General features: G+C 41.1%; 1 protein-coding gene and 1 non-coding gene across 2 annotated transcripts in view; both read right to left on the reverse strand.

Moving 5' to 3' along the window:
- Nucleotides 1-362: 362 nt before the first annotated feature.
- MYO5C (myosin VC) overlaps nucleotides 363-25,096 on the reverse strand; it is a 100,742-nt gene continuing 76,008 nt past the window's right edge. Inside the window, exons 34-41 of the mRNA XM_040227605.1 lie at nucleotides 24,427-24,525; nucleotides 22,992-23,146; nucleotides 20,345-20,434; nucleotides 17,602-17,752; nucleotides 16,276-16,558; nucleotides 3,527-3,701; nucleotides 2,935-3,015; nucleotides 363-1,735 (exon numbers count right to left, since the gene is read on the reverse strand). Of these exons, the coding sequence (XP_040083539.1) occupies nucleotides 1,583-1,735; nucleotides 2,935-3,015; nucleotides 3,527-3,701; nucleotides 16,276-16,558; nucleotides 17,602-17,752; nucleotides 20,345-20,434; nucleotides 22,992-23,146; nucleotides 24,427-24,525 (1,187 nt within the window). The 3' untranslated portion in view covers nucleotides 363-1,582. The remainder of the gene's footprint in view (nucleotides 1,736-2,934; nucleotides 3,016-3,526; nucleotides 3,702-16,275; nucleotides 16,559-17,601; nucleotides 17,753-20,344; nucleotides 20,435-22,991; nucleotides 23,147-24,426; nucleotides 24,526-25,096) is intronic.
- TRNAY-AUA lies at nucleotides 10,686-10,757 on the reverse strand. Its single transcript has one exon. It is a non-coding gene; the product is annotated as a tRNA-Tyr (tRNA).

Genomic DNA, 25,096 nt, shown 5'->3' on the forward strand with positions numbered 1-25,096 from the left:
CATGATGGGTGCTATAAAACAGACAGGAAGCTTGGGCTATGGGAGCCAAAAAGGAAGAGTGATGGGCTCTTTGTGGTGTAGGGGAGACTTGGAAGGGGGCAGGAAGAAGGCAAAATCCATGTGAATCAAAACCCAGCCAACTCTCTGCCAAGTAGCCCCTAATGCTGGCACAGTCTGGGAGCTACATGGAGATACAACCAAAGAGGGAATATTTACCTCCTCGCTAAAAAATTTTATATATGTTTTATGAGGTGTTATGAATCTGTAACATTTCCAGCATCTTTAAGTATGACCCTTAAAGAAAAGCATAAACCTTGTGCACTTAGGAAACAGGTAATCTCCTGGCAAATAAAAGAATTTGACCCAGATCATGTGGTAATTTTATTGATTAAAGTATTACAAAGTTCTACTTCTCATTTCTTCATATACAATATATCTGAGTGAACTAAATTAGATCATTTATGATATGAAAAGACATTATTACGTATTGGAAGGGTGACATTGATTCATCATCATGGATTATTTCTACTCCTAAGGTATATGCCCATATTACAGAGTCAGCCATGGCCTGTGACTTTGGAGAGGTATGGAAGAGCATTGAGTCCACAGGCTAGGAGTGCTTATCAAGTCACGTTTTCTGCTCTGAAAGGAAGAAATAAGGAAACCTGGAGGAACAAGGAATAGTCAGTTCCCACAAAACTTGGGAGATTTCTCAAAAGAAGGAACTGACATAATCTTTCAGTTATTTTTATGAGGAAATCTTAAAACATATTTGAATGCTGATAAGACAGAAAAAATCATTTAGGTTGCCTTTTCAAACTATTTTTTAAGTCATTGTATGAAAGATATTAAACAATGAAAAGTTATGGCAAATATGTTGGCAGAGAAAATTTAATGACGTGTTCTTTTGGAGGAGATGATAAATGATATGGGAGTTAGACTTGAATGATATATTAGTTTTAAATGAATATTTACATAAAAATACTTCATGATTTATTTCAGATTGAATATTCTCTTAAAAATTAGAGGGGCCTGAAATAAATATTTTTTAATGCAGAAGTATCTTTAGTAAAAAGAGTTGGTGAAGCACCCTCACCCTCATCAAGCAAGCATGTGGGTGAGAGAATTTCTGATGGGTTGTGGTCAAATGGGATTATTTGAAAGACAATCCTGGAACCCATCTGTGGCTTCATAAATATCTGGGCTTCACATGAACCTTAGAAAACAGGATAAGCTGTGTCCCGAGAGTCTCACTCCCACTGAGTGGACCCTTGTCACAAGATAGAGGCACCAGGCAGAAAATATGAGTATTGAAGGAATTCTAGTAAAATTTGGCTGAGATTCCAAAGGTAGATGTGGCCATTCCAACCTCAACTGGTGTGTGTTAATTCTTACAAGATGACAGCGGTAGCACCATCACCATGAGCAAGAGGAGATGTGGCCCATTTGGGAGAATTCTTGTTTTCTTCATTAAATCACATTCCAAAGCATTTCCAGTTCCAATCAGGTGCAAGCCACCTCCCTCTTATTTGAGCTTCACTGAGCTTTTGAAAGAAAAGTGCACTTATGCTCTTTTCTCCTGCTATAATCTGTTGAGAAAGCCAAGCTTAAAACTGATGGGGATTTGGATCATTTCCAGAGCATGTGGAGAGGGAGTGAAAGGAAACGTGACTTGAAAGAGGTATTTGGTGTCCAACATCAGGTGTGAGGAATCCTCTCGGCCGGCGAGGAGAGCCTGAAACGAGAACCAGGGGGAAAATGAATAAGGGAACCAGTGCACTCTGCTGTGTTGCTGTCTGGAAGTCAAGAGTAAGGAAAACACAACAGTGAAAAACTCCTTTCAAAATCATGTGAGATAATACACAAAAGGGCTTTTCAACAGCACAGCACAAGGTGAAATGGTCTATTTGGGTCTTCCAGGCCAGCTCTCGTGAAGACTTACTTGCTCTTTTTCACTTCAGAAGTTAATTTCCCCCAGGATGGGCTGACTGTAAATCGATCTAATTTCTATTCTTACCTATTCTCATGGCATAATTCTCAGCTTATGAGTGGAGCTCAGTATTACATTTTTATTGCATTCACAATTATTTTTAGTTCAGTGGTTTGCAAACTTTTTGGTCTCAGGACCCCTTTAAAATCTTAAATTACTGAGGACCCCAAACAGCTTTCGTGCATGTGGTTAGAGCTATGGATATTTATCATATTAGTAATAAAACAATAACTTAAAATACTTATTAATTCATTAAAATAACAAGAAAAGCCCAAGATGTGTTAACATATTTTTATTGAAAAATAACTCAAATTTGAAAGAAAATTTAAAAAACTACTGAGAAGTAGTATTGTTTTTTAGAATTTTGTAAATGTTAATGACTGGCTTAATATGACAGGCGGAATCTTGTATCTGCTTCTGCATTCACCTGTAGTGCTTTGCTATTCTGGTTGCAGTGTGTGAAGAAAAGTCTGCCTCACACAGGTATATATTTGGAAAAAGGAAGACTTTGCAGACTCTGAAATTATCTCAAGGATCCACTCCTTCTCACCTCACCAAAGACTCGTGAATGAAACTCTGAGAACTGCTGCCCTAAGGCATTGGGAAAGAAACTTTAGGGATTAAAATAAGAAAAAATGAGTACGTAGGTTCTCTGTTTCCATTCAGCCTCTGTTCCCTTGTCTATGCTCAAAGCTGATGAGAAACGACACGCTGAAGGTATGTAGACTGTGAGTCATGGTTTTGGTGTTTGCAGTCCCTTCCCACCAGGGCTAAAATGGGTTCTGAAAACAGGGGGAATTTGACAGGGAAGATTTCTGCCATTTTCCCTGTGTGCCTTTCCTTTGTATCTTTGGTACATGCACTTTAATTCTGAACTTCTATAGTGGTCATTAAATATCGCTTTCTCATACTAAAAATTAAAAGGCACATCTTAAGCATCTCACCTGCACTTTGCGAACGAAGGATGGAGTCACTCTTTTTTCAAAGTCATCTATAGGTGTGTATGAATTAAGAATCTTTATGATCTGCAAACAATGCATAAGATAGTATAAGGCCATGAAAAGGATAACTTTGTCCATGAAATGATGGTTCCAGTGGTCTGGGAACAGCTGGGAACCACAAGTGGTTCTTTAATATTGTAATTTGGCTCTAGGAACCATGTGTTATTTTTTTCCCCAAGAAAAGAGAAAACAAGCTGAGAAGAGCATAGATGGGAGCAAGGACATCATGTAACTAGATGACTGTGAGACAATTCCCCATTTCCAGCCTTCTCTACTCCTACATCCTCTCCCCCCAACATACATCTGTGGTTTTATGGGCAGGGAATGTGCCATACGAGCTTTTAGGTTTTCAAGGTCTAGAGTTAGTATTTAATAAATGCTTGTTAGATAAGTGGGTGGGCCATGGAGATATGTATGTTCCCCAAAGAGCACACAGAGATGCAGATGCACCCCATGCCAGCTAAGCCAGGAATGGGGATGCCAGTCACATGATCTGCTGGTGAGGATCGGGAAGACACTGAACAAACCTGATTACCTGCACAGCAGACAGGGAGGTACAGCGTTCATAGATCTCCTTGGCATCACTGTCGGTGGTCTTCTTGACCTGAAGCAACCATGCTGCCTGTGAGAGAGGCTCCAAAGTTTCCTTGGCCAAGTTGTTTTGTAAATTCTTATCTTTAAGCCATTCTTCTAAGTAACTGATGTTGCACCTGGAGTAAAAGCCAGAGGAGCAGAGAACAGTGGGTGATCCATTTAGAACACTTTAGGGGAAGGTGTAGAGTCCCCAAGCATGTCCTAACATGGTACAAGTGTTCACTAAGATCCTTAGGACCATGTCCAGCAGTTTCTTCATTTGTAACAAGAGGGGGTTGGGCCAGGTGATCAGCTCTCATAATCCATGATTCCAAGGATCATGATGGTATAGGGTAAGTGGCCATAATAGCAATAAACTTTGGAGAAAATCTGAGCAAAGAGCAGTGACTACAATAATTTATAAAAAAATCTATTAATGTACCTTTAATAATAGATTTGCAAATATCTTAAAGGAAAAACTCATAATGATATTTGAAGAGGGGACTTCAGTTCAGTTCAATTCAGTTGCTCAGTCGTGTCCGACTCTTTGCGACCCCATGAATCACAGCATGCCAGGCCTCCCCGTCCACTCATCAACTCCTGGAGTTTACTCAGATTCACGTCCATCGAGTCAGTGATGCCATCCAGCCATCTCATCCTCTCTTGTCCCCTTCTCCTCCTGCCCCCAATCCCTCCCAGCATCAGGGTCTTTTCCAATGAATCAACTCTTCACATGAGGTGTCCGAAGTATTGGAGTTTCAGCTTCAGCATCAGTCCTTCCAATGAACACCCAGGACTGATCTCCTTTAGGATGGACTGGTTAGATCTCCTTGCAGTCCAAGGGACTCTCAAGAGTCTTCTCCAACACCACAGTTCAAAAGCAGCAATTCTTCAGTGCTCAGCTTTCTTCACAGTCCAACTCTCACATCCATACATGACCACTGGAAAAACCATAGCCTTGACTAGACGGACCTTTGTTGGCAAAGTAATGTCTCTGCTTTTGAATATGCTATCTAGGTTGGTCATAACTTTCCTTCCAAGAGGGCACTTACACTGGTATAAAAATTGTTTGAACTCTTTTCCTAAAGTAGCAGAAAATTTTCAACTGGTAGAAGGTTTTCTAAGTTCACTGGGGTTTCTGTCACTTACTATCATAGGTTTATGAGTTAAGAGGCATGGGTTTTAAACTCACCAATCTGTTTTGTGAGCCTGGAAAGTTACTCTACCTCTCTTGGTAAATCAGGGTGTTAAGAACACTCTGACATTGCTAGTGAGAATGTAAATAGTACAGTTGCTAAGGAAAACAAGCATTTCCTCAAAATGTTAAACACAGAATTACCATCTGACCCAGCAACTCTGAATTGAAAGGTCCACACAAAAAATCATATACAAATGTTCATAGGAGCATTAATCATTATAGTCAAAAAATGAAAAGAACCCTAATGTTCACCAATTGGTGGACAGATAAATAAATTGTGGTCTATCTATACAATAAGATGTTATTCAACAGTAAAAAGGAGTGAGATACTGACACATGCTACTACATGGGTGAAATATGAAAACATTACACTAAGTGATGAAGCTATTCACAAAAGACAACATATTTTATGATTTCATTTATTTAAAAATGTCCAGTATAAGCAAATCTGTAGAGAAAGAAAACATATTTGATGTTGCCATTGGATCAAAGAAAAAGCAAGAGAATTCCAGAAAAACATCTACTGCTGCTTCATTGACTACACTAAAGTCTTTGACTGTGTGGATGACAACAAACTGTGGAAAATTTTTAAAGAAATGGGAATACCAGATCACCTTACCTGCCTCCTGAGAAATCTGTATAAAGGTCAAGAAGCAACAGAACCGGATATGGAACAATGGCCTGGTTCAAAATTGGGAAAGGAGTACATCAAGGTTGTATATCATCACCCTGCTTATTTAACTTATATGCAGTACATCATGTGAAATGCTAGGCTGGATGAAGCACAAGCTGGAACCAAGATTGCCGGGAGAAACATCAATAACCTTAGATATGCAGGTAACACCACCCTTATGGCAGAAAGCAAAGAGGAACTAAAGAGTCTCTTGATGAAAGTGAAAGAGGACAGTAAAAAAGCTGGCTTAAAATTCAACATTCAAAAATAAGATCAAGGCATCCGGTCCCATCACTTCATGGCAAATAGATGGGGAAATGATGGAAAGAGTGACAGACTTATTCTCTTGGGCTCCAAAATCACTGCAGATGGTGATGGCTGCCATGAAATTAAAAGACACTTGTTCCTTGGAAAAGAAGCTATAACCAACCTAGACACCATATTAAAAAGCAGAGACATTACTTTGTCAGCAAAGGTCTGTGTAGTCAAAGCTATGGTTTCTCCAATAGTCATGTATGGATGTGAGAGTTGGACCATAAAGAAAGCTGAGCACTGAAGAATTGATGCTTTTGAACTGTGATTTTGGAGAAGACTCTTAAGAGTCCCTTGGACTGCAAGGAGATCTAACCAGTCCATCCTAAAAGAAATCAGTCCTGAATATTCATTGGAAGGACTGATGCTGAAGCTGAAGCTCCCATATTAAGGCCACCTGATGCAAAGAACTGACTCACTGGAAAAGACACTGATGCTGGGAAAGATTGAAGGCAGGAGGAGAAGGGGATGACAGAGGATGAGATGGTTGGATGGCCTCACCGACTCAATGGACATGAATTTTAGTAAACTCCGGGAGTTGGTAATGGACAGGGAGGCCTGGCGTCTATGGGGTCACAAAGAGTTGGACATGACTGAGCGACTGAACTGAACTGAACTGAAGTAAGGAGGAGGGGACTCCTCAGTGGGATGTGGGTAGCGGATAAGAGTGGCTGATACTGGGTTTAAGGTTTCTTTTTGGAGTGATGAAGCTTTTCTAAAATTACATTATGGTGATGGTTACATAATTCAGTAAATATACCAAACTTCACTGAACTCTACACTTTAAACAAGTGAACTGTATGGCATGGAGATTATATATCAATGAAGCTGTTTAAGAAATTGAGCAAACTAGGTGATCTCTAAGGTCTGCTCTAGCTCTGACCTTCCAGATTAGCAGCTCCCCATGGGTTATATCGCTGGGACAATGATGCTGAGTTGATGTATTCCATAAGGAGGTGATAAGTGTGAAATGACCCCTCTTGCTCTGGTGAGCACCCCCACCCCCCCAACACTGTCACTGTCACTTTCGTCCCACTCGTTTAAGTTCTCATTATAGTAGATTCCTCACGGGCCCCCCATCTCATCCCTTCCAATCCATCCTATTCAATTCTGCCACAGTTTTTCTAAATCTGAATTCTGAGCACCTTAATCCTCCTACTCAAAAATCTGTATTGGGAGTTATAGTTCTTGGTAAGCTGGAAAAAGCACTCCATTTTGTGTCTCCCACGGAATGCAGTTATCAAACCTGGATGGAATGCCTGGAACAACTATTTGAGGAGTTTGAAAAGTAAACAGTAGCAGGTGGTGTGGGGAAGAAGACCAGAATTTGAAGTATCTCTCAATTAATACTGAGTTTACCAGTACCTTCCCCTTGGCTAGTCACTGGTTTGAACTCGAAGCAGCATGAAATTCAGCAGTGGACACTGATGTCAACTAAGAGCTCTAGGAGGAACCCTCCAGTTCTGGTTTGAGATGCTGAAAAGGGGTGTCCTAATACTCTGAGAGAGGGTAGAAATTCTGTTTTTCTTATTTCTCCTTTTCTTTCTTTTTCTTCACTCTGTTATGTGCAAGCCCCAAACAGTCCTATGGTGGTGGCAACAGGCTCCAGCAGCAAACTAAAACAGAGAGGAACTTCCTTCAGCTGGAGGAACTGTAGCTCAAGAGGATGGGGGTGAACACCTGGGGACATGTGCTGGGAGTGTAGCACAGTGAGTTAAGTAAAGCCCAAGATTTCTGTCTGGAGGACAAAGGAAAGGGTCCTCAGAGATCTGGAAAGTACCAGGAGTATTATGGAGAGGAAAAAGCTCGGGAAGGTGACCCTTAAATTTGCTTATGAACTCCTGGGCACTCCCCTGAGTCCATGCATGAATCTGCACACTTAAAACTTTTGAGGACTAAACTATGGATTGAGCACCACCCAAGTTTCAGACTGGCCACTGTGTGTCACACATAAGACAGAAGCAAACAGCATTACAAAGGCTTTGAAAACTGAGCTGACCAAGGAATCAATATTATTCCCAGAACCTGAACCCCAGTGGGTTATTTGATATTTGGTTATTTGTTATTTGATCAACATTCTCCACAGGATTTAAAGACTCAGTGTCTCATAATACTAACGTGTCCAGAATACAATTCAAAATTACTAGGCATATGAAACAGGAAAATCTCATCAGATTGTACAATGCAATTAATAGATAATCAACTTTGAGAGGACACAGATGTTGGAATCATCTGACAAAGGAAGCTATCACAAAATGCTCCAAAAAGTAAAGACAAACTATCTTGAAATACATGCAAAGACAGAAAATCTCCGAAAAGACACAAGATGTTAAAAAATAACTGAAAAATTGTAGAGCTGAAAAATACAGCAACAGAAACAAAAGAACTCACTGAATGGGCTCAACAGCAGAATAGAGTCAGAGAACTTCAAGGGACCAAACAAAGACTATGCAATCTGAAAGTCCAAAGGAGAAATCTGAAGAACAGAACTTTAGGGGTAACAAAACAATGAAATCTCTAGTATTTGTGTCACTGAAATTCCAGAAGGAAAGGAAAAAGCATGATGCAGACAAAACATTTGAAGAAATGGCTAAAAATGTTCCAAATTTGGTGAGATCCACAAACCTGCAGATTCAAGAAGTCCAGAGAATCTCAAAGAAGCTAAACTCAAATAAATCCATACTTAGTCACATTATAATCAAACTGTGGTAAACTAAACACAAAGAAAAAATCTGGAAATCAATAAGAGAAAAACTATGCATTATTTGTAGGAAAATAATAATTCAATGACTGTGCATTTCTCATCAGAAACCATGGAGACCAGAAAAAAGTGAAACATTTTAAAACTGATGAAAAAATGGACTGTCAGCCCAGACATTGGCAGCCTACAAAAATATACTTCAGGAAGTATAGGTGAAGTATAGAAGGTGAAATAAAGATATTTTTCGATTAAAGAAAGCAAAGGAAATTTATTGCCAGTGAATCTTCTCTTAAGGATTACTGAAATAATTTTCTCAGGCAAAAGGAAAATGAGATCTGGGGGGAACAAGTGAGACTTGAAACAATAGAAATGAAGAAATTACAGAAATGGTAAATATCTGGATAATATAAAAGACTATTCCTCTCCTTTTGAGCCCTTGAAAATATCCTAGGTGAACTGAAACAAAAAATTGTAACATTGTCTGGTAGAGGTTTTGATGTATGTAGAAGCACAGCATAAGACAACTACAAAATAAACTGAAGAGAGGAAAGGGGCCTATGTGATGGTATCGCTTAATGTGATAAGTGGCTGGGGCTCCAGACTTTTGGTGAAGGGGCCTGGGTTCAGTCCTGCGCTGGGGCACCAGTATCATGCATGCCATGCAGCATGACCAAAAAATCCAAATAAACAGCTTTTTAAAAACCCAATTTAAAAATAAAAGACATTGATTCCAAATAGATTGAAAAAGGTAAGTATGATACTATAAGTTCTAGAGCAACTATTAAAAAAGATACAGTGAGATATAGAGAAAACACAATAAGGAAATTTAAAAAGGATGCCAAAAATGTTCAAAGAACCCCAAATAAGACAGAAACAGGAAATCAAAGAAATAAAAACCAGACGGAACAAATAGAAAATAACAAAATGGTAGATTTATATCTAAATATAACATATATCAATAAATGCATTAAATTAAAATGGTCTGCTGCTGCTGCTGCTGCTGCTGCTAAATCGCTTCAGTCGTGTCTGACTCTGCGACCCCATAGATGGCAGCCCACCAGGCTTCCCCGTCCCTGGGATTCTCCAGGCAAGAACACTGGAGTGGGCTGCCATTTCCTTCTCCAATGCATGAAAGTGAAAAGTGAAAGTGAAGTCACTCAGTCGTGTCCGACTCTTTGCGACCCCATGGACTGCAGCCCACCAGGCTCCTCCGTCCATGGGATTCTCCAGGCTAAAGTACTGGAGTGGGGTGCCACTGCCTTCTCCGTAAAATGGTCTAAATATACTAATAAAGAAACAGAGATTGTCAGACTGGATGAAAAAAAAAAAAAGGACTCAAATATATGCTGCCTATCACTTCATGGGAAATAGATGGGGAAACAGTGGAAACAGTGGCAGACTTTATTTTGGGGGGCTCCAAAATCACTGCAGATGGTGACTGCAGCCATGAAATTAAAAGACGCTTACTCCTTGGAAGAAAAGTTATGACCAACCTAGATAGTATATTCAAAAGCAGAGACATTACTTTGCCAACAAAGGTCCGTCTAGTCAAGGCTACGGTTTTTCCAGTGGTCATGTATGGATGTGAGAGTTGGACTATGAAGAAAGCTGAGCGCTGAAGAATTGCTGGTTTTGAACTGTGGTGTTGGAGAAGACTCTTGAGAGTTCCTTGGACTGCAAGGAGATCTAACCAGTTCATTCTAAAGGAGATCAGCCCTGGGTGTTTTTTGGAAGGACTGATGCTAAAGCTGAAACTCCAGTACTTTGGCCACCTCATGCGAAGAGTTGACTCATTGGAAAAGACTCTGATGCTGGGAGGGATTGGGGGCAGGAGGAGAAGGGGACAACAGAGGATGAGATGGCTGGATGGCATCACTGACTCGATGGATGTGAGTCTGGGTGAACTCCGGGAGTTGGTGACGGACAGGGAGGCCTGGCGTGCTGCGATTCATGGGGTCGCAGAGAGTCGGACACGACTGGGAGACTGAACTGAGCTAAACTGACACTTCAAATATTACACAAATAAGTTTACAACAAAAGGACGGGAAAAGGTATGCTACGGAAACACTGATCCAATTAAAAAGTAGACTTTCAGACAAGGTATGACTGACTCACGTCGCTCAGTCGTGTCCGACTCTTTGCGACCCTATGGACTGTAGCCTACCAGGCTCCTCTGTCCATGGGATTTTCCAGGCAAGAGTACTGGAGTGGATTGCCATTTCCTTCTCCAGGGGATTTTCCCAACCCAGGGATTGAACCTGGGTCTCCTGCATTATAGACAGATGCTTTACCATCTGAGCCACCAGGGAAGTCCATAAAGTAGATGTTAAAGCAGAGAAAATTAACAGGGTGGGATAAAGAGAGACCCCCACATAATGATAGGAGGGTCAGCTCACCAAGATGACCTAACAATGTTTAATGTGTATGCACCTTACTCAGAGTGTAAGAAAAACAGAGCTTCAGAATATACAAAGCAAAACTGACAGATTGAAAGAACAGACACATTCATAATTACAGTTGAAGACTTCAATACACCTCTCAGTAGTCAATAGAATTAGTAGACAGAAAATCAGCAAGGATACAGAACAATGAAAAATGAAAGTGAAAGTCAAAGTCTTAGTCACTCCTCTGTCCATGGAATTCTCCAGGCAAGAATACTGGAGTGGATTGCCATTCCCTTCTCCAGGGGATCTTCCTGACCCAGGGATCGAACCCAGGTCTCCTGCATGGCAGGCAGATTATTTACTGTCTGAGTCACCAGGGAAGCCCCCAAAATACCATTGACAAATTGGGTCTGATTGACATTTATAGAATATTCTACCCTACAACAGAAGGTACATTCTTTTCAACTGCATTTGGAATATTCACAAAAGTAGACTGTATTCTGGGTCATAAAAGCAAGTATTAACCAATTTAAAAATAACTGAAATCATATAAATTTTCTCATCACTTCATGGCAAATAGATGGGGAAACAGTGGAAACAGTGACAGACTTTATTTTCTTGGGCTCCAAAATCACTGCAGATGGTGACTGCACCCATGAAATTAAAAGACACTTGCTCTTTGGAAGAAAAGCTATGACCAACCTAGACAGCATATTAAAAAGCAGAGACATTACTTTGCTGACCAAGGTCCGTCTAATCAAAGCTATGGTTTCTCCAGTAGTCATGTACGGATGTGAGATTTGGACCATAAAGAAAGCTGAATGCCAAAGAATTGATGGAGAAGACTCTTGAGAGTCCCTTGGACTGCAAGGAGATCAAACCAGTCAATCCTGAAGGAAATCAACCTTGAATATTCATTGGAAGAACTGATGCTGAAGCTGAAGCTCCAATACTTGGCCACCTGATGCAAAGAGCCAACTCACTGGAAAAGACCCTGATGCTGGGAAAGACTGAAGGCAGGAGAAGGGGACAACAGAGGATGAGATGATTGGATGGCATCACTGACTCAACGGTCCTGAGTTTGAGCAAGCTCTGGGAGATGGTGAAGGACAGGGAAGCCTGGTGTGCTGCAATTCACGGGGATGCAAAGAGCCATGACTTAATGACTGACCACCAACAACAAATATAAAGTTTGTTTTTTTCAATGTAAAAGTATTTATATGTTTGTGTTTTAAAAATAAATCTGGGAAAGTCTAAGACAAAGTGGGATGGTTGGGAACTCTAGCATCATAATCTACAGTGTATGTTAACCTGTGTGCATCCAGAGATCTTTTTAAAAATTGTGGTAGAAAATACGTAACATAAAATTACCATGTTAACCATTGTAAGTGTATAGCATAGCAGTCTTAACTATATGCACCATGTTGTGAAACTAAGCTCCCAGAACATTTTGTAAAACTGAAACTGTACATCCACTGAACAACAACTCCCTTTTTCTCTCTTTCTCATCAGCTCCAGGCAACCACCATTCTACCTTTTGTTTCTAAGAGTCTGACTGACAAAGTATATTCTTTAAGCACAACAAAATTAAACTAAAATCAATAACAGAAAGGTAACAAGAAAGTCTCTAAACACTTGGAAATTAAACAACACACACTTCTATACCATCCAAGAGTCAAAGAGTAAGACTTGAGGGAAATTAAAAAATATTTTGAATTGAACAGAAAGGAACTGAACAACATATATCAAAACTGTGTGTTGGGGGATAGAGCTAAAGCAGTGCTTGGAGAGACATGTATAGCATTAAATGCTTATGTTAGAAAAGAAAAGTCTCAGAGCTAATAATCCAGGCTTCTACTTTAGGAACCTAGAAGCAAAGAAAACTAAATGCAAAGTAGGCAGAAGGAATGAAAAAAGACAGTAACAGAAATCCATTAAATTTAAAAAATAAGACAAAATCAATGAAATCAAAACCTGGTTCTTTGAAAAGATCATAAAATTGGTATACTTGTAGCAAGACTGACCAAGGAAAAGAGAAGACAAATTACCCACAGAGGAGTGGAAGAGGGGCCGTTGCTACAAATTCCGCAGAAATTAAAAGAATAATAAAGGAATATTCTGAACAGTGATACACACATTACCTCAACTGTGATGAAGCAGACTAATTCTTTGAAAACCCAAAACTACCAGACTCACCTAAGATGAAATCTATGACCCAAATAATCCCACAACTACTTAAAAAAGAAAAAGAATCCATAGTTTAAAGCCTTCTGAAAAACAAAAAACTCTGAGGTTGCTGCCATTCCTGAGGGACTAAAGCATGCATTTCTCATGCTGGCACTCTGCTCTGTCTCTGTAAGTCATCTTTCTAGATCCACCCATCACTCTGGTTCTCCTTTCAAGGAGGGCTATTCATACCCTGCCCTAAGCATTTCTTCACTGAGGCCTGTGCTCATTTCTCTAGTTCTTGGGCTGAAATCCTTCTTGTCCTCCAAGACCCAAGTCAATGCCTTTTGTATTCTCCCCAGATTCCCTCAGGACAACAAGCAATGTCTGTACTTGGGCCACATCATTCCGGTTCCTAACAGAACTATCTCCACAGGCCCTACCTAGGTTCTTATCAAAGAACCCTGGGTGGGCTTCCTTGAAGGCTCAGTGGTAAAGAATCCACCTGCCAATTCAGGAGACACGGGTTCAATCTCTGATCCGAGAAGATCCCACTTGCCGTGGAAAAACTAAGCCCATACACCACAGCTGTCAAGACTGTGCTCTAGAGCCTGGAAGCCACACCTACTGAAACCATGAGCCACAATTACGGAAGGCCCTGCACCTAGAGCCCATGCTCGGCAGCAAGAGAAGCTGATGCAATGTGAAGCCTGCACATTGCAACTAGAGTAGCCCCCACTTGCTGCAATTAGAGATTTGCACAGCAATGAAGATCCAGCAGAGCCAAATATATGTATGATGCCTGGGCAAAATAACCACAATGGAACTTGCAATAAAAATGCTACTGTGGAGATAGTGAGATAAAGTTCCACATGAGATAATATTTTTTATAAATTTATGACTGCTGCTGCTGCTGCTAAGTCGCTTCAGTTGTGTCCGACTCTGTGAGACCCCATAGACGGCAGCCCACAAGGAACAAAAAAAGAACTATGTACTAGGAAAACTTTTACATTTTCCCAGGAACTGGTCTGCTTCTCCATGCCAGATGAGACCAGAGAGCTACTGGTGTTTTGCTTTTTTCTCCTGGCAGTCAGAAAGCCCAGTGCCTGTTTTCAAGCTACTCTGTCCACTGTTTATTTTTCTTTTCTTGGAGTTTGATTTTCCACTTGTGTTCATGTTTTGCTATTGCAGTGCTTGTGTTGTCATGGTAAAATCATTGCCAGTCCTGAAGTACCTTGTTTATGGCAGAAGCTGAATCAATGTCTGAATGAACAAATGTCTCTAAGATGCATGCGGTGTTCACTCAGAGCAACACACCGGAAAGGCAGTACTTCCCTAACAGCACTTCCAATTGGTAAGAGGAAGGAGTGCTGGGCACCTATGGGGACAAATGTTCACTCAGCTTGGGGACCTACTGGTGGAATAAGAATTGTTTAGCAAAGACTTTGGTGACATGTGTAGGTTTACAACTTGACTTTAAATAAGCCTGAGGGCTGCCCCAGAGGACTTCAGGGCATCTGTTCAGAGCCTGGGAAATAAACAGAAGCCTTTCCTCTCAGTGAAGAAGAAGAGACCCAGAGAGCCCAGCCCTCCTGAATACTCCTTTGTATCTGAAAACCACAACTTGGGATCATGGGAATTTCACACACTGCTTTGTAGAGATGTCCAAGTTTCGCCAACACTAAGATGTAATGGATGCCTCTTGTGTACTACTTGGCTTAGTAAACTTTTTAGGTCACTTTTCATTGTGTCACTGCCATCATCACCACCCTACATCCTCCCGTCACCTACAGGTATCAAATCCATGTGCATATTACAAAATCTTAGATATCTACCCCATATTATTTGCTTTCTAATCATGTGACCGTGTTAATTCAAACAATAGCTAATGATCTGTGTTTTCTTGGTTTAGAGACAGAGAAGCTGACACACTTCAAAACTGGATGACTAGACTTCCAGGTGGCACAATGGATAAGAATCTGCCTGCCAAAGCAGGGGACACAGGTTCAGCCTCTGGTCCGGGAAGATCCCGCACAACACCAGACAACTAATCCCACATGCCACAACTACTTAGCCTGAGCTCTAGAGCCCATGCTCTGGAACTAGAGAAGCCACTGTAATGAGAGGCTTTCACACTGGAAAGAAGGATAGCCCCATAAAAGGCAACTAGAGAAAGCCCTCAAAAAGCAACAGAGACTCAGCACAGCCAAAAATAAATAAATACACAAAAAGAAATTTAAAAAAACAAACTGGATAACCATGTCTGCAGGATGAACTCTCAATGCTTGGCTTGGCATTTTACGCCCTCCCAATCTAGGTCCAGCTTACCACTCTACTGCAGTGCTATAGATCCTGACATAAGCCTTCACTTAATTTAGCTGTTGCTGCTGCTGCTGCTAAGTCACTTCAGTCATGTCCGACTCTGTGTGACCCCATAGACGGCAGCCCACCAGGCTCCCCCGTCCCTGGGATTCTCCAGGCAAGAACGCTGGGGTGGGTTGCCATTTCCTTCTCCAATGCATGAAAGTGAAAAGTAAAAGTGAAGTTGCTTAGTTGTGTCCGACCCTTAGCGACTCCATGGACTGCAGCCTACCAGGCTCCTCTGTCCATGGGAGTTTCCAGGCAAGAGTACTGGAGTGGGTTGCCATTTCCTTCTCTGCTCTTAATCTAGATAGAGCTATTAATATTTACTGCTGCCTGAGGAGGGGTCCTCACTCAGTCCTACCACTATGGCTTTGCCCACTCATTCCCTTGCCTGGAATGTTCTTCCATTTTTGATCACTCACAGACAGTCTTCAGGCTTCTTTAACTTTTCTGGCCATGATCATCTCTCCTCTCTGAAGCACTTCCTGTACCACTTATTTATGACTTCATTATAGTGGTCTTGGATCATCATTTAGCTTCTCAACGGCAGGGATCAAATCACCATTTCCTTTATTTCCTGTGTCCCCCACCAGCAGTGCTAGTCACAGAGGTGGCGGTCAACAAATACTGGCTGCATATATGATAACCACAGAGGGCCAGAATTTAAAATACACAGTTATTAGTTCTTAGTTGAAGCCACTCTGCTAGAGTGTCAAGTTAGCATAGGTAGAGTGATGGGAGGAGGGTCTGGGATCAGATGGCTGACATCTCCATGGCTCTAAGAGTCATTTTGCACACCCTCCAGCAGTGCCGCTCTTGAGGAGGGCGGGCGGGCAGAGTGTGCAGTCTCGGACTTTAGGAGCATCCTTTCCAGCCAGGCTCTCCAGGGTTAGTGCTGGCCCATGGGTCTTACCTTATCTGCATCCCTTTTCTACAGGAGCACATGTCCTTGCGCAGGAAGAGGCTGTTCAGGGTGACCGCCCCAATCAGGAAGAAGAGCTGCTTCACTGCCTGCCTCACGATCTCAGGGTCCAGGCCATTCTGGCACATGGTGCTGTAGAAGTAGCTCAGTTGCTGCAGGACGGAGGTCATCGTGTAGGCATCCGTGTCATCTACGCTGGAGGACCGCTTCCGGAAGCCTGTGGGTTTCAGGCCAGAAATGCCCTGCAGACTCTCGTACTCCAGCATGCCTGGCACTGCAGAGAAAAATGGAAGCTTTTCTTGCGCACGCAGTGGGGGCACCCAGAAGCTATTTCCCCTGCGCTCATGCGTCTGTTTCAGGAGTAGGACAACGTTCACAGGAGTTAGTGTGGATACGGCTGCAGCAGAGACAGCGGACGGACGGAGGGCTGGGGAACACAGGGGTGTAAGCGGTGGATGGGAATGAACCACCATCTACAGCAGGGGAACAGTTCCTCTTCTTTCAGCTTGACAGGAGAGAGAGCTGGTTAGCGTGACAACTCACGGTCTGGAACTACTTAAAGCCAACAGTATTTAAACTTCAGAAAACTAAAGAAAGTATACAAGAATTTGAGTGGAGCTCTAGGATTTCAAAAATACTTGGCTCAGAATCAGGATTAGCCACATAACTAGCAGCAGTTTTCCCAAACCTTTCCCTACAGGATGGATCCCGCTTATAGAAAGGAAACTATGACCCATGTACTTTTATATATGTAATCACTTTAGGCAATCAGAGAATTAAATAGTGGGCATTTATAAAGTTTCTTCTTTTAAAATTATGTTCTTTGAAGCTACAGTAGAGAAGCATACTTATGTAGGTGATATTGTGAATCTCTTATTTGCATTGTGGTTAGGAAAAATCTCTAAAAATACTATTACTTGAGGAAAAAATGGTTCTTTTCCTTCTGAGTATCATGGCTGTACCACCTCTGAAAATTAATGCTTGTTTTCGGGAGATGTAGACGTTTTTGTGTGAACATTTGCTTATACCACGGGAAACATGACCAAATCACAATTTGGATTGTCAACACCACACTGGCCTTTTCTGCTACTATGAGTACTAAGTATCACCCTACTGACGAATACCACCTATGTCAACATGACTTAGTTGCTTTCTTTGGGGGAAGGATGGGACAGAAAAGGATAAGACTAAACCAATAAATTATTTTACTATTGGCTTAAAAAAATTATGTGCTTTTCAATTACACATTCCACGCAGATTCATTTTTTTAAGGTCTCAATATCATAAATATTTCTTAGTCATCGGTTCTTTTCTTACCTATTATTGGTTGAATGTTATTTTCCATTACAATAATGAACTGATGATATATTCGTATAGCCACATCACTGAGAATCTGTCTGTATTCTGAAAGGTCAAAATTGTTCAAGCAATTCTTATTCTGATGTGGACTATTATGCTTCATGAATTCCTGAAAGTAATTTTGAACATATAAATATTAGAATAATGTAGACACATAGGAAATTAAAATACTCTCTCTGTATCTAATGATATTACAATAAGTTTCTACTATAACTCCTACATTTAATGTCTGATCTGTATCAGATGAATTCTTAATGTTTAGGATAGCATTTATTTTCTATAACTAACTACACTTGACCCTTAAATGCTATGTGTTTGAACTACATAGGTCTGCTTACATGTGGACCTTTTCCACTAAGTTATGTATTATATAGTACTCCATGATCTACAGTTGATTGAATCTAAGAATCTGTAAATACTACTGTTCTGTTTAACTTTTCAACAAATATGTGCCTCCAGAATTAGGCTACACTGGAAAACAACCCCCATGGAAGCTCATAGGAAAAACAGCGAAGCATCCAAGGAAATAAACTGCTGTAAGAGGTTGATAGATATAATAAATGAGATTCATAACTTTACAGTTACAGAGTATAGGCCAATCTGAAATGCTTTAATGAGTGTTATGTACTGAGTATTTGTTTCCCCCTCAAATTTATATCTTGAAGCCATAACCTCCATTGTGGCTAGATTTGGAGATGGGGTCTCTGTCTCCATGTTATTAACGTTAAACAAGGTCACAAGGGTGGGAGTCCTGATCTGATAGGATTAGTGTTCTTATAAAAGGAGACACTAGAGAGATCAATCTCTCTTTCTATCCCATGCACTGAGGAAAGGCCATGTGAGTACATAGGGAGAAGGGGGCTATCTTCAATTCAAGAAGTGAACTTTCACCAGTTATGCCTGCACCCTGATCTCAGATTTCCATTCACCAGAGCTGTGAGAAAATAAACTTCTGTTGTTTAGGCCACCTAGTCTGTGGTATTCTGTTATAGCATCCCAGCCTGAACATGGTAATACATTTACAATGTTCAAAGAAGTAACATTTTAAAAAAATTTTAAGATAAGAATAGGACATTGTAAAAGGCAGAGGTAAAAAAGAATCATTGGAATTTTAGAAATAAAAATATAGTAATTAAAGAATCTTCAGACAAGGAAAAAACATTGTACACATGGTTAAAGTGCGTAAAGAAAGGATTTTAAAAATGGTGATGCAATTAAAAAATAAATAAATTTTTAAAAATGGTGATGATATGCCTCCCGTTAAAGCCACACAGATGCCAGCTTATCTTTAAAGGACTGGTCTGTGCCCCTCTCTGCCCCAGTGTTCCTTTTGGTTAGAAGTTGGATTTTCTTTACTTATTTCTCCTTTTGTTCTATAACACTAGTAGGATTACTCATATTTTATTTTCTCTCCTGAAAGAAGATATATGATCATTACTTCACATGTCAATTTGGGATAAATAATCACACCAATATGGATAAAAGCATAATTATGAGCTCTAAATTTGAATTATAAGTTTAGAAGAAAAAAGAACTTCATGATCTCAGGGTAGGGAAGAAGTTCTTGAACAGGACATTGAACCATGTATCATAAAAGAACAGGACAGATAGATTTAAGTACATCAAAATTCAAAACTTGTGGATGACAAACGACTCCATAAACAAAAGTCAGTGATAGGCCACAATCTATGTAAAGACCTCCTACAAATCAATAAGAAAAAAGAATCACCCCTAAGAAAAACGGAAAATGGATGTGACTAGGCAATTTAAAAAACAATCCAACTGATGAGTAAGCATATGAAATGATGCTTGACCTTGCTAGTGATCAAGCAATTACAATTTAAGTCAACAGAGTATCATCTTATACCCATGAGACTGATAAATAATAAAATATCTGTCAATACGTAGTGTTTGTAAAGGTATGAGATACCAGAACTCTATATACTACTGATAGGCATTGAAAATCCCAGTCATTTTTGTTCTTTTAGGTCAATGAAATAACGCTCTGTGAGTACTTGATGGTGAAGAACTTCATTATAATGTCAGCCCCTTGAAAGCAGAGTCAGAATGGCAAAGGATTTACAGATGATGGAGGAATAACCAAAATCTTGTAGTGATAACAGCTATGAAAAAGTAGGCAGCTTGAACTAAAGGCTGTGTTTTGGAGTGATAACATTAACAACTTCAGAATTGTATAGCCAGAAGGAAAATAAAAAATCACTGAATCTATCTCATGAATTTTTTAAAAAGATTTTTTGATGTGAACCATTTAAAAAGTCTTTATTGAACTGGTTAGAACATTACTTCTGTTTTATGTTTTGTTATTTTTTGACTGCAAGACATGTGGGATCTCAGCTCCCCAACCAGGGATTGAACCCATGCCCTCTCCTTGAAAGATGAAGTCTCAACCAGTGGACCACCAGGGAAGAATCCACCTCATGTAATTTGGAAGTCAAGGACACTGAGGCTTAGTATCATGCCCGAGGTCTAAACCTCCTTCTGGAAGTTTGCCTGTGACCTCCATTCAGCTGGTGACGTGAAGCTGGTCTCCTGGGTAAGAAGGAAGCCAGGAGACCAGTTGGAGCAGAGCATGTCCCTGGGCTGGGCAATCTGATTCCTAATTCCTCCAGTGAACTCAGGCCCACGAGGGGGTTGCAGACTGGTGGGCAGTACAGAACACAGAGCAGGCAGGCATCCCTACCTCTTCTCCACTGTACTGCTTCAGGCAATTGAGGAAATGACAGGTATTGGAAAGCCAAAAGGACAGCATCTCAAAGTCTTCTAAATGTTCCTTAAAAAAAAAAAAAAAAAAAAAGACAAAGATGGATTTTGTTATTGTTCTGAGCCAAGAACAGACATATCTTACTTGTTTTTCTAGCTGGTGGCTTTTGACCAAAATAATTCTTCTTTTATTCATTAAAGACTTTATTAAATTTATACTATAAAAAGAATTTTATTTTCCTGGGCTTCAAAATCACTGAGGATGGTAACTGTAGCCATGAAATTAAAATACAGACACTTGCTCCTTGGAAAAAAAACCAATGACAAATCTAGACAGCATATTAAAAAGCAGAGACAATACTTTGCCTACAAAGGTCCATATAGTCAAAACTATGGTTTTTCCACTAGTCATGTATGGATGTGAGAGCTGGACAATAAAACAGGCTGAGTGCCAAAGCTTTTGAACTGCAGTGCTAGAGAAGACTCTTGAGAGTCCCTTGGACTGCAAGGAGATCAAATCAGTCAATCCTAAAGGAAATCAACCCTGAATATTCATTGGAAGGACTGATGCTGAAGCTGAAGCTCTAATACTTGGGCACCTGATATGAAGAGAAATTCATTGGAAAAGACCTCCTGGTGCTGGGAAAGATTGAAGGCAGGAGGAGAAGGGGACAACAGAGGCTGAGATGGTTGGATGGCATCACCGACTCAACGGACATGAGTTTGAGCAAGCTCTGGGAGATAGTGAAGGACAGGGAAGCCTGGCGTGCTGCAGTTCATGGGGTTGCAAAGAGACATGACTGAGCAACTGAACAACAACAACATGAAAATAAAGTCATATTTATTTAGCAGGTTATGGTTTGCAAAGTACTTCTGTACAGGTTATATCATCTGTTATGACACTTGAAGCAGGCACTGTAGGAATGCCTGAGAAATGTCTCAGTCCTTGGCCTCCAAATGTCACATTCTGACTGGGAAGACAGACATGACATATATAGGACACAGTGAAATAGGTGGCTGACAGCTTACATGACAGGCATAGGCTGTGCTGCAAAAACTCAGAGGACGCAGAAATGATGGGGAACCAGGGCAGCTGAGAAAACCACAGGAGAGAGGCAGAAGGATATCCTCCTTGAAGGAAAAGGGTGGTCAGACAAGAGCTCAGGATCAAAGACTCTGCTGGCAAGAACATTCCAACTTATGGGACAGGAAGGAGAGGAATGAGCAAAGGAGTCAGAGGTAATGAAGACCAGAGAGATAAGAAGGAAACTGGGAGAGCCCTGGGTTTTAAAAAACAATGTCAGAGAGTTTCAAAGAGGTGCTGCTACTGTTTAATCTACTTAAAGAGAATAAGTTAATAAAATACCATTGGATTTAGCAAGAGGAATTACTGGTGATCTTTCTGTGGAGTAATGTGGGTAGAAGCCAAACTGCAAGGAGTGAAAAATAATTGGTGGAGACAACTATTTTAAGTGCTTTGACAGCCAGGAGTGGGTGTGTGAGAAAAAGGCCCAGTGGTCAAGGGGGTGTGTGGAACAAGTGAGGGTTGCTTTAATGTGCTGTGCACTGGAGTGGGAGGAGCATGGAGCTGCTGAAGAAGCTGAGATAGAAGATGCTCACAAGAAAGGATTTATACTCCTTATGTTCTTTTACTTTCAAAGTATTTAAACATTCCAGAGTAGCAAGAAGGGGCAAATGCTGTGTGCCTACAACACACAGCATTTGCCTGGAACATAAAGCAAGTGTGTCTGGAGAAAACCCAATTTATGAAAATAGGAAGAGGAAAAACATGAATTTATGGCAGTCTCTTCTAAGAACACATCGGTGGCTCCCATGAAGACTGACTGTAAAGCACCAAATCAATGTTAGTTTTCTACTCCTAACTCTTGATGAATACTGAATTCTTAGTATAAAATTGGGCAGGCTGGATGGTGGAATAATTACCCATTTCTTGATGCACTCACTGTTTTTATTTCTTCTTTTTCCCAAGCGTATTTAAGATAGGGTTTGAGTGCTCATGACTTTTCTAGAACACATATTTTACTAAAAGTGAGATAGGACTTTCCCAACTAAACATTTTAAATATATCTCATAATCAAACCTTACTTCTTATTTGGAAGGGGAATAAAGGATAATGGATCTATATTTTACTGGTCCCTTACATATACCTTATCTTCATGTCTGGGCTAAGAATAGAAGTATATACTGTGGTTTTATAAGGGAGAATTATATAAGTGCCAAGGGAAGAGATGAGTAATTTTGCGGCTATTCCTATTCCCTGGCATTCAAACTGGTTACGTGGATAGACACATACTCCCTACAGTCAAGAATCTCACACCTGAGGGGACAGACGTGATGGGGTGGTGGCCATCAGGTTGTAGTCTTACAGGTAAGGACTTGAGGTGTGACTGGCAGTGTCCCACCCTTAGGGCTGTCTGACCTAAGTTGTCTTTTCCTAATAGCTTGGCGTCTTTCACTGACTGGGCCCCTGACTGGTCTGAAGAAGCATGTGGGTGACCAAACACTGGAGATGTAGGATGGGAAAAGTCTGGGCATCTGGTCATTTCCACAAATGTTCCTAAAGTAGCCATAATACCAAGGTCCAATGTCAAAAAAGTAGCTCCTACCTTAACCACCTGCTTGATGCCACTAATGGTGCTGTTCATGAGGGACTTGAGCATGTCCGCGTCATTTAGAGAGTCTGCGTAGCGCACACACATGAACAGGATGTGAGCTGGCAGCCCGGGGATCATGTTCACCACCACACCGCGGGGCTTCAGGTCTGGAGCAGAGAGAGTCAGTGAGGATTACAGCGCTCCTGATAAGAAACCTATGATGATGGGTGGGGACGTCTGCTTTTCTGCACTTGATGCAGTGCCTGAATACCGAGAGATGTTTTTTCCCTTTGAGGAATTAAAGCTGGCGTTTTTTCTTAGCAAAAATATACATGCAGGTGCCACCTGCTTCTCTTACTTCTCATTTGCAAAGTACTTTCTCTTTTCCAAGGTTGAATAAAAGACAGAATTTCCTATCTCTAAGGTAAGGGAGGAACCCCAGTCCATGCACCCCCACTTCAGCCTCTATGATGAGGATGGAATGATCTCAGCAATCACATGCATCTGCCATGAATAGAGAAAACAGGTATACAACAGTCCTGCAGAGCAGGATCAGTTCGCCTTGAGGAGAAGAGAATGGCTGGAAGTCAGAGTAGGGATGTAGAGAGAAACTTTCTAGAACAAGTTAAGAAAAGCAAACAAAGACCTCCCCATGTCTGCATTAGGACAGGGGAACAAAGAGGCCCCTCAGCTGTGTACCAGTGCGGGGTGGAAAAAATGGGTAGGCGGCTCCTGTGCTCTGAGCAGGATCACTTAGGAGAAGAGGAGTAAGGCTATACATGGGCTTTCTGTTTTGAGATCTTGGGACCAGCTGATAGGGAGGCAGTTTTTCTCCTTCTCCCTAGAAGACTATGTGGTTTCCATGGTGAAGACAGGCAGGCTAGGAGGACTGTTTCTAAGACTGCCAACCACAGAGCATGCCCATCGGGAGATTCCTGTAATAGCCATGACTGAGAAGGCCCTGCCATATTACCTGCAAACAAATTTCTCAGCAGAAGGCAAATGGAACAAGGGAGCCACAGTTACTTCTCCATGGCTCCTGTGCTAAGACACAATGATGAGGAGATATGCCTTCTACCCTGACCACGTGATGAGACTTGGGAAGAGGTTAGGGTAGTGCATCTCAGCTGAAGGCAAGGTAGCAGATGCCAGAGGGTATGTGGCAATGTCTGGAGGCATTTTTTTTTTTATTGTCATGATTAGGGGTTGCCACTGGCTTCTAGAGAATCGAAGTCAATGATACTGCTCAATATCCTACAATACAAAGCCCCTAGTCACCCGAAACAAAGAATCACATGGTCAAAAATGGTGAGGCTGAGAAGCTCTGTGCTAGGGGAAGAAGCAGTGGAGGAAAAAGAGGAACCATCATCCCTGCCCAAGACCGTGGCAATGACTAACGCTCATGTTCTCAAAAATCAAGCAAAAATTCAGTTCCAGGTTTCACTACCAAGAATGAGGTTTTGAATGAGCTTGGCCTCATCTTCTATCTTGTATTCCAGCATTCCAAGGTACTCCTTGGGTCCTGAGGACAGGTGCACGTCATTGGCTGTAGGCAGAGGCAAATAATCAGCTAAATACACAATAACAACTTCCACCAGCATTATAATGAGACTACTCCACCTCTTTCCATCCCATTCTGGCTGATTTGCTCATGAAATTCTCTGGCTTTCCAATAAATGCAAACTTTATTGAATCCTGAAGAATTTCTTCTGGTAGCAATTCTTATCTGTGAGTATATCCATGAGTATAGCTGCCAATGTATATTCTCATTGTCACCTGGTATATAATGAGTACAGTAGGGATACGAAAGCAATCTAGGATGTTGCTCCTGCCTTATTACAGTTTAAAAAAATGAGATTCACAAAACATGTAGTGTGCAATCACCAAACCGCATGATCCCAAGGTGGCTGGACTAGTTTCCTATTTTATGCCACTGTAACAGTGGCATAAAACAAAAATTTTTTAAACTACACTTTAAAAAATCTTACAGTTCTGGAGTTCATAGACTAAAACAGATCTTACAGTACAAAAATCAAAGTGTCAGCAGGGCTGCTTTTCTTCTGGAGGCTCTAGTGGAGAATCCATTTCTTGCCTCTTCCCGTTTCTAGCAGCTGACC

This window comes from Oryx dammah, unplaced genomic scaffold, assembly GCF_014754425.2.
Source record: "Oryx dammah isolate SB20612 unplaced genomic scaffold, SCBI_Odam_1.1 HiC_scaffold_26, whole genome shotgun sequence".
Classification (NCBI taxonomy): domain Eukaryota; kingdom Metazoa; phylum Chordata; class Mammalia; order Artiodactyla; family Bovidae; genus Oryx; species Oryx dammah.